The sequence below is a fragment of the Oncorhynchus masou genome, chromosome 31 (assembly GCF_036934945.1).
Source record: "Oncorhynchus masou masou isolate Uvic2021 chromosome 31, UVic_Omas_1.1, whole genome shotgun sequence".
In the NCBI taxonomy this organism is placed as follows: Eukaryota; Metazoa; Chordata; class Actinopteri; order Salmoniformes; family Salmonidae; genus Oncorhynchus; species Oncorhynchus masou.
Genome location: NC_088242.1, coordinates 83,497,981 through 83,510,526, shown reverse-complemented (window position 1 = coordinate 83,510,526; position 12,546 = coordinate 83,497,981). Strand labels below are relative to the sequence as shown.

Here is a 12,546-nt window from a genome sequence, read left to right as displayed (position 1 = left end):
GTGTTTCCATTATCTAAGCAGTGCACAAGTGTGTACGTAGGACTAAGAATAATGTCACCTGCTAGGGTCACATGCTTTCCTTCAAGAATGTGCACATGACAAGTGTGTCTAGCCTCTATCGTGGACCATTGTTGTCAAGCGCCAAGGAAAAGTCCAGAGGGGACGCCCTGACAAACCTATCAGAGGCCCCTGGTCGCTCAGAATGAGAAACAAAGTTTGGCTCTGATGCTGGTATTTGTCGCTGTTGTTATGGAACAAGTGGGACAAATGGGGGAAAAACCCACAGCAGTTGTCTTATTGTACTGTTGCCAGATTCAACACACATATCCCCTGCTGCTCGCTCCAGAAAAAGCAGCTCTTGTAGCGTTCCAGTTGTCATCCAGTCTAATGTTGCTTTTCTAGGAACTTGACCGAGTTTCCCTGTAAAGCAGGAACAGCAGCATTAGAAAAACAGATGCAATCACTCCCCACTGCTACGGTGCTGCAAGTCTGGAGGGAAGCTGATTCGATTTTGGAGGGAAGCATCTCATTCAGTGTTATGGTGACGTAGTTCATTTTGATGAGATAATGTTGGAAAGCTGTACAGTAGAGATTTGCAAGAGCCAGTAAATTGGTGTGGTTTGGAAGCCAACTGATGTCCAAAGTTTTGGAAGTGATAAATTGTTCTGGACTGCTTTTTCCAGTGTTCTTTTTAAGAATGACATGTGTGGTTCTAATGGCTTCAGGAAGTTCTTACCATGTGTAAAGATATCCTAGTTTATTTATCATGGTTGTGATGTATAGTGTGTTGTGTAGCTAAATGAGCCAGAAGTGGATATTTTCCCATTAGGAACATCTGTAAAATTCTTCAGAACTATTACATCTTCACTGCAAACATTTGTCTCGCGTTGTTTGCTTTTTTGGGGAGCTTTTCATAAGAACTCCAATGGAAAAATGACAATAACATCTTAGAGAGGCATTCTGGGGACAATAAGTTCAGTGAAAAGTAAGGTTTTAACCACATCTTTGTAGGAGTTACAGTCATACACAAACACAAAAACACAATAAGGAAATATTTCAATGACCTCAAGGGAGGGAAGAGGTTTCCTAACCCTATCTCTGTCCAGTACCTACTGAGACCCATCACCCCTGAGGGAACACAGGCGGACCGGATTGCTTAAACACATCAGTGTCATTCCTCAATCCGACTGTTATTTACCGGATGACAGATGGTTTCCATGTTTTCGCCACATACTTTCAAGATATATCTTCTTATTCCATGAAAAATGTGTATTAATGAATGATTTAAAGCAAAATGTTAACAATGTGTCATCTATCTCATGTTCAAATCAATCAAATCAAATCAAATTTTATTTGTCACATACACATGGTTAGCAGATGTTTAATGCGAGTGTAGCGAAATGCTTGTGCTTCTAGTTCCGACAATGCAGTAATAACCAACAAGTAATCTAACTAACAATTCCTAAACTACTGTCTTATACACAGTGTAAGGGGATAAAGAATATGTACATAAGGATATATGAATGAGTGACGGTACAGAGCAGCATAGGCAAGATACAGTAGATGGTATTGAGTACAGTATATACATATGAGATGAGTATGTAAACAAAGTGGCATAGTTAAAGTGGCTAGTGATACATGTATTACATAAGGATGCAGTCGATGATATAGAGTACAGTATATACGTATGCATATGAGATTAATAATGTAGGGTAAGTAACATTATATAAGGTAGCATTGTTTAACATTTACATTTACATTTAAGTCATTTAGCAGACGCTCTTACCCAGAGCGACTTACAAATTGGTGAATTCACCTTCTAAAGTGGCTAGTGATATATTTACATCATTTCCCATCAATTCCCATTATTAAAGTGGCTGGAGTTGAGTCAGTGTCAGTGTGTTGGCAGCAGCCACTCAATGTTAGTGGTGGCTGTTTAACAGTCTGATGGCCTTGAGATAGAAACTGTTTTTCAGTCTCTCGGTCCCAGCTTTGATGCACCTGTACTGACCTCGCCTTCTGGATGATAGCGGGGTGAACAGGCAGTGGCTCGGGTGGTTGATGTCCTTGATGATCTTTATGGCCTTCCTGTAACATCGGGTGGTGTAGGTGTCCTGGAGGGCAGGTAGTTTGCCCCCGGTGATGCGTTGTGCAGACCTCACTACCCTCTGGAGAGCCTTACGGTTGAGGGCGGAGCAGTTGCCGTACCAGGCGGTAATACAGCCCGCCAGGATGCTCTCGATTGTGCAGCTGTAGAAGTTTGTGAGTGCTTTTGGTGACAAGCCGAATTTCTTCAGCCTCCTGAGGTTGAAGAGGCGCCGCTGCGCCTTCTTCACGATGCTGTCTGTGTGAGTGGACCAATTCAGTTTGTCTGTGATGTGTATGCCGAGGAACTTAAAACTTGCTACTCTTTCCACTACTGTTGTTTTGTACAGTACTCACATTAGTGAGTCATGGGAAAATATCTATCCTATCATGTTTCCTTATTTTTTGGATGGTCCAAATTCCAATAATTACCCAATAACCTCACTGTTTTCATGGAATTCTACCATGTATTCCCAACTCAGGGAATTTGAGGTCCAAAACTATTTCTGTGCCACTATGTGTTGCGTAACTTGTTTTGGTATTTTAGGGTACTGATGATAGGCTCTAATGTGGATGTTGTGCTACTAGCACATGTCAGACGTAAGGTTTAATGAGCCGCAGGTGTCAGATTAGGCACAATGAGACCACTGTGTGTTAAGCACAGGAGTAATAACACTACTATTACAACAGTAGCCATCCACATCAAATTATATTAGTGTTATTTTTCTTATGCTTGTTTGCAAATATTGATAATACCTGTGAATGACAACTGCCTCTATATTGATGGCACTAGGTTCAGCATGTGATTATATCTAGAGATTAAGAACGCTTTTTTGGTCAATTGTACTCAAGGTCCAACCGAAATTTGAGTTCCGCTTTTAACACAACCCCTCCTAAAGACACACATATTGTACTTATAAAGTTTTGGAGCTGTGCGTGGGGCTGCCACACTGGGCCCAGGGGGGCTGTTGTTGTTTGGGTTAAGTGCCTTGCTCAAGGGCACAATGGCAGGCAATGGCATCTAGGGTTTGATACCAGATTCCAGTTGCCAGCTCACTTCCCGCCAGATTTTTCCCACCCAGGATTAGAACTGGCAACCCTCCGGCTGCTGGTTCGCCTCGAACCACCAGACTACCTGCTGACTATGTGCTTATATAGTCAGTCTTGTAAATTATGTATTGCCAACAATTATACACTATTGAGTGATGTTGACAGAGATTTTAATAATGTCCTAAGAGTAGCTACATGTTGTATCTAGTTACATGTTCTAGGGTTCGAACAAGATTTAAGGAATTCAAGAACACAATATGTAGATCAGGGGAGTAGTAAATCCAATAATACCCAGATGTATAATGTACTCACTTTATTAAAGTATCATGATTTTCCTTCATACAGTGCACTGCATTTCAGTTCATAAAAGTAAAATGTACTCATCAGCTGGCATGGAGACCAATTTGATCAGTCTGTCCAAAGCCACACGTGTAAAATCACAAGGATTAATCTATAAAAACAAAGACAGCAATGGAAACTTGCCCAAATATATTACAGCTTAATATACAAATATATACAGGTACATTCAATAAATAGAATATGAAACATTATTGGGATGCATTATGGCTATTATGTAGGGCTGTCCACCAATGTTAGCAAAGGCTCACAGATATGTTCTGTATTTAGTGTAGCATTTTGTTTGGCCTTTCAAAAGGGCATGATTGACCAATAGGGTTAAGGTAATTGTTTCCACATCATTTTTGACCTATAAAGGAAGTTATAGTTTTCAGGAAATGCTAACTTCTGCTTGTGACCTCTATCTTCTCAAGTCAAGTGGCCAATTAAATATTAATCTAAACACAACAATCCAGTTTGACTAGTTGTTGAATGATCAAATTGACTGACGTGGATTAACGCCCTTAAAGTGACCCCTGCCAAACACAATAACCAAATGCACACAAAGAACAAGCAGGGAATTAATCTACAACAACTCATATATACTGTATAACACTGATTGAAAAGCCATGTAAACGGATCACTGTAATGTTCAACTCAGGAGACAGTGTCACCATCTTTGGTCCCTGTGGTAGTGGCAGTTAGTTGTTTAGGCACGATGGCATTAGTGACATGACTATTATAGTGTGCATACCGAATGTGGCAAAAAGCTTTCTTAAAAGCAGAAGCTATGTTAATATCTTTGAATCAAAAGTTTGAATCGGAACTACCCAGTATAGGGTTAGAAATACATTGATGTGATTTGTATACATGGACACAGATAAAGGATTACAAAGATAATGTAGCAACGTTAGACAAAGTCAAAACCATGAAAAAGCTGATTTTAGAATGACATTTGTAACACTCTCCATGATGACGGTTAATAGAAGAAAAAGCCCATAAACTGACTCCCAGCACAGTGAATAAAGTGATATAGATTGTGCTTGGGGATGGAGATGACATGACAGAATGGAAGGCAGAAAACGGTACATGTCAGAGACTAACATCTCTTATCTTCTCCCCAGCACGTTCTCCCTGGCTTCATTCAGCTTTGGCTGTGGGCTGGAGTGCAGACCGTATTCAAGTGCTGCTTCATGCAGTGTTCTTCTTGAAGAGGCTTCCCTGCATCTTGAGCCTGTGCATCCTAAAGATAAGAGAGAAGAGAAAAAAAAGTTCAAAAGAAAACGAGGAAGGAAGTTCTGAATACTATCTTTGGATATGATAGATTTTTATGCATTCAAAGTTTCACAAAGTTTCCAAAATGTTCTAGATTTCTTACGTTTTCTCTTTCCGGCTCATGTTGTCCTCTTTTGATTTGACAAAGACTGCGTCGTCTTTTCCTCTGACGAGGTAGGCAAACTCTCCATCTTTAGCGCTGAAGATCACCCTGGAGTCAGACAGTAAAGCCTATCAGTAAAGCCTTCTGAAACATGTATCATACAACTTCAAAGACTGGCAATGTGAAAGATGATGTGCAGTGTCAAAGATATTCATATATGGTCCACAGTACTGCTGGGTTTTGATTGATCCATTTCATCAATTGGAATATTCAGGTCATCATTGTCATCATAACTTACTTGGACTGAGTCTCCCCGGCCTTAACACGCATTTTGCGGATGTGGAAGTTGCTGTTACCCCACCAGTCAGACCAGCTGAAGTAAGCGTCTTTCTCCCAACGCAGCTTGACCATAAGCAGCTCCCCGATGTCCACGTCGGTGGTCAGCAGGAAGGACACGGTGCTGTTAGTGTTCAGGAACGGCCTGAGAGGTCACACACAGGTCAAAGGTTTAGGGGGTCAGTTCACCTTCTGTACCGTATACAGTACCCAGCTGAGGAGAGGCGACGAGGTGATATCTCTGGGGTTAATTATGTCAGTGTATAATATTTGTACGTTTGGATATGTTTAGAAATGATATCAAGCATTTCTAGACAACTAAGTATTTAAAAAATAAATAATAATGATTTTATTATTTTCTTTAATATCAGACTATACGTACATGATGTAGGGAATGTCTGTCTTCTCATCATGGGTTCCGTACAGAGAGATTTTCATGGGCTGCTCAGTGTAGTCCAGTTTCTCGCTGCTGAAGAAATGCACCTTCACTTGGTAATGGAAAACTGTGGAAAGAATGACGGAGACCTTAATTTAGAACCATGCCACACAGACGTCTGAAACCCTGAGTATGTTTGCCTATGCAAATACCTGCAGTGTGCCCAGTTGAGACACATTCTCCAACTGTTTGAAGTGTTTGTGGCATGTGGACATTATCCCATCAATGAAGCCCACAGTTAAGCTAAAGATCCTTATTCTGCTCCCACAGAACTGTAGTACCTCCATGATTATGACCTATCTTTACATACCCATATCATAGATCTGCTTACTGCCATGACTAAGGGTGACTAAGGGAAGGAAAATGCTTAACTTCAGATTACAGATTAACGAATAGAATTGGCATGTAAAGTATCCTCTCACGTGCAGTGGTGTCAAGTTACCAAACTAGAGCCACTACTGAAATACTAACAGACTCACTCTAATGTGACTTTCATGGCTTGCACCATAAACCTTGTTTTATCCCCCCTGCTTGTTTTGGTTTGACCTTGATGCCACTAACGTATCAGATGTGTTAGACTGTGCCAATCCTACAATAGTGGGGTGAGGGGGGTTATAGATTGACGCAGGCTGGGCATATGCTATGGAATCTTTTATGGATAGGGAGTCAGGAGGAACTGATAAAGGAGCGACTTGTGTAGACTTCAGAAGTCACACTGTTTGAACAGGGTTATCTAGTACTGGTACAGTATGTGCACTGGGGCCCCGTTGTACTAATGTAACATACATGGCCTGGTAAAGAGACTCGGTGTTCAGTTAAAGCTCTCAAGGTCAGCTTGAGCTAAGCCTAGCTCCATGCCACCACTACAGTAACTGCATTCAGCCTTCTGGACCAATGCATTGAGGATTTGGTAACAAATGTACATCATGTCTTAACTTATGAAAATCTATTTTAGTGCCAGGGAGTGAAACTTCTGTTGTGAGAAAGATTAATCCAATTGTTCCTTTGTGCATGAGTGCTCTCTCATCCTAAAGCAATTCCCCTACAACTCTCTCATCCTAAAGCAATTCCCCTACAACTCTCTCATCCTAAAGCAATTCCCCTACAACTCTCTCATCCTAAAGCAATTCCCCTACAACTCTCTCATCCTAAAGCAATTCCCCTACAACTCTCTCGCTCTTACGTTTGAAGGGCATCATCTCGCGGGTCTTGAGGTACATCTTGGTGCTCCGGGGCAGGCGGACCTTGTTGACGCCGTAGCCCACCTTGTTGCAACGGTTCTTGCGACAGTTGAGACACATTCCCTTCATGAAGGCCTCCTTGGAGCTGCAGCGGTAGGCCATGGTCTGATGCTCTGCTGCATTCACCAGTGAGTCGATGAATAGGTGGATGGAGCGCTCGTGGGAACACTTCACAATCTGGTCCATATCTACACAGGACCCACATAAAACAAGACCATTAGGACCATGATGACTAAATCACTGGATGATTCTCATATATTCACCGGACTAACTGTGCAACCATGTCTGGGACATTTGCTTATTCAGACTTACATTTAAATAAGAGCGTCTGCTAAATGACTTAAATGTAAATGTAAGACATTGAAAATGACACTTTTAATGGAGTCAAAGTACCTGATGCAGCTATTCAAACTTAAAGAAACACGCCTCATGAACATTTACTACACTGTAATAACAGAGTGTGATTTTATTACATTGCAGTGTTAAAGTATAGTACGTACTATGGATGCCTGTGGTGGCAATCATCATCATGGTGTTCTGCAGGTCACAGCCTGGCTGGAAGGTTCCTCCGTTGGGGTAGATGTCCACATGGCCCACCGGTCTCTGGATGCCGATGCTGCGGTCTGGGGAGCCCCGGGTGTTGGTGTGCAGGACGTCCACGAAGAGAGCATCATCTGGGGACAGGGTGGTCTGGTTGTCAGCGTGCTCAAAGGTCGGGCCGGCTGGGTCCAAACCTGGGAGACGGATGGAAGGAGAGAGAAGGGGGAAGTAGAGAGAGAGAGAGATGGAGAGAACAGTCACAGTCCATCTGTAATACTGTACATGAGAACATGCAGACAAAAGCCTCAGTGTGCTTCCAGGACTGAAGTAAAGCCACAATGTACTCAATGGATGTGATTATGGTGTTTAATGGTATGCTGCCTCCAGGGCCTGATCTGGTTTAGGGATAAATATTTTAATATTCTAAGCAGGTCAAAGAGATTTCATAGTTGAGTAAACTTTATGGAGACAAACTCAGGGACAATTGAGGCTAAATTCATTGGGATAGAACTTGCATATGTAGGCCTGTGCATGTATGTTTGCATCCATGGTACATGTAGTGACAGACTGATTGACAAACAATAAAACCTCTTCAGCAGAGAAGGACTGTCTGCTCACCTGTGATCCTGCTGACTTTGTGGTTGGTGAGGAGACCGGCGATGCCGGCTACATGAGCCCCCAGACTGTATCCCAGCAGATGTATCCTCTCCCAGGGGTAGTCCAGTGTTTTCTGACAAAGGGGAAAGCAAAAATGGTTTATTCCTAATTCCTAGGCTGTCAAGTATGACTGTGTAAAGACTTAACTGTGAAACTTTTTATGCCATGGTTATGCGATGCTAACACCCTTTCAATTATATTCTGTTACGTCAGTTATACTGTCTGCTTTCACATGTAACCATTTCAGGCGGTTTATCATACCAATGTGTCCTCCCTTGCCCTAAAGTATTTTTCTCGCAGACAATATGCTTCACTAACTCCATGTGCCGCTTCTATCAATAATGTGCTGTGTAATGATGCGGATCAACAACATGGCAGTAAAAAGCCTTTATGAGGCATACTAAATCAGAACCAGGAGGAAAACACATCCACAACTCTGACTTCTAAAACATTGTATCACCAATAATATACAGTATACTGAACAAAAACATAACCGCAACACGCATTCATTTCACAGATTTTACTGAGTTACAGTTCATATGAGGAAATCAGTCATTTGAAATACATTTATTAGGGCCTAATCTATGGATTTCACATCACTGGGAATACAGATATGCATCTATTGGTCACAGATGGGCCTTAGGATCTCGTCACAGTATCTTTGTGCATTGAAATCGCCATCGATAAAATGCAATTGTGTTCATTGTCCGTAGCTTATGCCTGCCTATACTACAAACCCACCACCACCATGGGGCACTGTTCACAACGTTGTCATCAGTAAACCACTCGCCCAGATGACGCCATACATGTGGTTTGCGGTTGTGAGGCCAGTTGGGCGTAATGCCAAATTCTCTAAAACGATGATGGAGGTGGCTTACGGTAGAGAAATTAACATTACATTTTCTGGCAACAGCACTGGTGGACATTCCTTTAGTCGGCATGCCAATTCCGCGTGACAAAACTGCACATTTTAGAGTGGAATTGTATTGTCCCCAGCACAAGGTGCACCTGTGTAAGGATCATGCTGTTTCTTGATATGCCAAACCTGTCAGGGGGATGGATTAACTTGGCAAAGGAGAAATGCTCACTAACATGGATGTAAACAAATTTGTGCACAACATTTTGAAGAAATACGCTTTTTGTGACTTTAGAACATTTCTGGGATATTTTATTTAAGCTCATGAAACATGGGATAAACACTTATACGTTTATATTTTTGTTCAGTGTATTTTTAATAACTAGATCGATTCCAAACTTCAGATACAACTTTTGTTCAACTCACCCATTTACACTACTGTCTGAAAGTCTGATCTCAAGTTAGAAATCAGGCCATTCTGTGAAGCTTATATTTAGGCAATAAGGGCCAAGGGGGTGTTGTATATAGCCAATATTTAGCACAAGTGCCTGGATACAGCCCTTAGCCGTGGTATATTACCAATGCCTCATTACCAATGCCAGGTGCGTTATTGCTGTTTTAAACTGGTTACCAATGTAATTAGAGCTTTAAAAAATGTTTTTGTCATAACCGTGGTATACGGTCTGATATACCACGGCTTTCGGCCAATCAGCATTCAGGCTCAAACCACCCAATTAATATTATATTCTTTCCTGTGTGTACACAGTGACCTTGAGATCACTTACCTGCAGCCAGTTGACAAACTTGGCTACGTCTCTGCCCACCAGCTTGGTGTAAGCGGCGGAGGTAGGGTAGTGCTGCTGGGCCCGGGTCAGCCAGTCCACCACGATAACGTTAGCCTTGGGCTCCCTCTCATACAGCGCTGTCACCAGCTTTGGGACCCAGCTCTCAAATAGCCCTGTGACCTGGAAGAGACACAGTTCTGGGGTCAGTGGCTGGCGTGACCCACTGTGGCCCTGTCCCCCATTGTCTGCTCACTGCACTGATTGAAGACCAGCCAAGTGTCAGCACTTTAACACATGAATGAGTACTGGAGCGTTATAACTAGGGACAGCGGGAGGCTTCTCATCATGCATCTAGTTATCATTGCTGAATCTATTTTTAGGGACAATTATTGTTGAGTTATTTCGCTCATAATATAAACAATACAGCTTATTCAAATGATGGTAAACAATTTATGCTTTAGTGATAATCAATCATAATAGAATGTCAAAGCTTTTTACCGTCCATCCATGAATAACCACGAACGTCTGAGTCTCAGGGTTGAATTCACACTCTGGGATGGTTAAGGGCTGGCCAGGAACAATGTAGCACAGGTCATCATCTGGTACCTCAGCGGTTCTCAGGGAGAACTTGGATACAATGTCAGTGAGGTCCTCAAGCCATTCAGTAGAGTTGTTGTTTCCTGCATAGAGTGATGATTTTGACATGTTTTGTCATTTAGCAGGCACTCTTATCTAGAGCAATTTACAGGACAAATTAGTGTTAAGTGCCTTGCTCAACGGCACATCAACAGATTTGTCAACTAGTCGGCTCAGGGATTCAAACCAGTGACCTTTTGGTTACTTGCCTAATGCTCTTAACCGCTACACTACCTGCCGCCCGCTTTACTAGTAGTGCATAATCTTGCATGTTAGCACTTTAAACAAAAATCCTGTTCTAATAGCATACAGGTTACCATTATGCACAATGCAGGGGAGTCTAGAGTCTATAGGTATCTGCCTCATTCATTATACTATTGTTTATATTTTTAACCAGATACATATTGAAACTCATTCTAGATGTCATATTAGTGAAGAGTTTGTCATAATCATGATTGCACAAGGCAGTCACTAGAAATTCAAACCCTTTACCACCACCCAAAATGTACTTCTGATTTGCATGACAAATCAAATCCAGCATCTACAATTTCTTTACAAGGACACAAATTCCAGTATTTTTTATTGGATCTTTCAAGTGGTGGCAATTCAGCTTTTTATATTCACACTGAATATCTTGGCAGAAAATAATTACAAAAACACAATCTGCAGAATTTATCAGTTTATCAGTTGGTATAATCTAGTCCAATTAACAGCATGATAAAATAAATCATGAAAAGTTTTAACAGTCAAGTGTCGCCCCCTTTTGCCACTTGCATTTCCACCAACCAAACATTCATTCATGATTCCACATTTTCTAGTAATGCTATTTCACACAAAACAAATCACAAATAAGCCTATTGACCACATTAAATATCAAATATAATGTTAATTATAATATATATATATATATATATATATGTGTGTGTGTGTGTTATTATGCAAAAATGTGTGTAAAACAAATTAAAAATAGTTATTTTTCATAAAAAAATGCTAACATATTTTAGTTCTCAAAGTATTGTTGAAATTGCACTTGAATTTGCAAATAATTATTTTCTTCCTCATTTTCTTTCAGATCCAATTTTTGTTGTTGTTGCAATGGTTGGAAAGAGCTCCCACTGCGCACCCTAAACAAAAGATACCCGAGGGGTGGGGTAGGTGGGTCTGACAACTTCATAAACTATTTTCTGGGTTACTATGGGTCAGTTGGAGATGGCTGCACCAATTATGCTCCTTCCAGGTGGCTTGAGTGTTTATTTTATGGGAGAAATTCAACTAGGAGCAGACTGGGACCAGACATCAGCCCTGGCATTTCTAACACACCAGACCATTATTTTTCTTGAGGCCCCCACACCAGACCATTATTTTTCTTGAGGCCCCCACACTGGACCAATTTTTCCTTGAGGAACCCATTATTATCAAAATAATTATACTTTTGTGAAAAATAAGAAAAAAAATTGACAGGCCAAGTGGACAAAAAACTTGACCAACCCATCTGGCATTTGCCCGTAATGCCAGATGGCTAGTCAGCCCCCAGGAAAATAATGTATTCATTTAACCTCTCTCTAACAAAGCTAAAATCAGCTCTACAAACAGGAGACATATCCCTTACTTACCAAAAAGTGTTTGTTCTGGTGTACTTGAAAAAGATGCACAGATATTTGCCAGAATTATCCAAACGGTGACCAAATAGGTATTTTCTTTTCCCATATTATTGTTGATCTAGAGGTTTCTCTGTCAAGTCCCGAATGAAAAGTTCCTTGAAAATTGGTTTAGGAGTAGTAGATCCAATATTATAAGTCAGTAGGATCACAGCTCCGGTTAAAAACTGTGGTCTGACTGTGATCAGAGAGTTAATAACTTTCTTACGAAGTCTGACACAATTGCCGCCCCAAGTTGTCTTTATAAGAGGCTCATTTGAATAAACAAACTCCATTGGTCTGAAATGAGTGGGCTGGTTCCAAATGCAAAATCGCAACAAAAATCATTGGCAACTCTGTGCCTTCACCAATGCGCATTAAATGTGGAAATGTTATATTTCTGTTCTATAGCTTTCACTTGTAATCCTTCATTTCAGAATAATATCTTGTCATGATTAAAATGTTCACCAAATTGATTTACTTGCTATTTATTTAGAGATTCAATGCTTTAGCCAAATTCGTTTTAAAAAAAAATTTCAATATATATTTTCGTAAAATAAAAAAAAATAAAAA

The 12,546-nt window shown here is 40.9% G+C and overlaps 1 protein-coding gene across 1 annotated transcript; it reads right to left on the bottom strand.

The window, feature by feature from the left end:
- Positions 1 to 3,433: 3,433 nt before the first annotated feature.
- Positions 3,434 to 12,192, bottom strand: lpla (lipoprotein lipase a). Its single transcript, XM_064952261.1, has 10 exons — positions 11,950 to 12,192; positions 10,199 to 10,380; positions 9,701 to 9,880; positions 8,021 to 8,132; positions 7,363 to 7,596; positions 6,805 to 7,050; positions 5,568 to 5,688; positions 5,148 to 5,330; positions 4,850 to 4,957; positions 3,434 to 4,714 (listed from the first exon to the last, which is right to left on the bottom strand). The coding sequence occupies exons 1-10, from the start codon at positions 12,041 to 12,043 to the stop codon at positions 4,663 to 4,665; spliced, it is 1,512 nt and encodes a 503-aa protein (XP_064808333.1). The 5' UTR covers positions 12,044 to 12,192; the 3' UTR covers positions 3,434 to 4,662.
- Positions 12,193 to 12,546: the final 354 nt, after the last annotated feature.

Bases quoted from the DNA above. Each gene is read 5' to 3' on its own strand.
- lpla (XM_064952261.1), bottom strand. From the start codon at position 12,043: ATGGGAAAAGAAAATACCTATTTGGTCACCGTTTGGATAATTCTGGCA. The intron at 7,597-8,020 runs GTGAGCAGACAG...TCCGTCTCCCAG, and splicing joins CAAAGTCAGCAGGATCACAG to GTTTGGACCCAGCCGGCCCG. The intron at 4,958-5,147 runs GTAAGTTATGAT...GTCTGACTCCAG, and splicing joins GCCGGGGAGACTCAGTCCAA to GGTGATCTTCAGCGCTAAAG.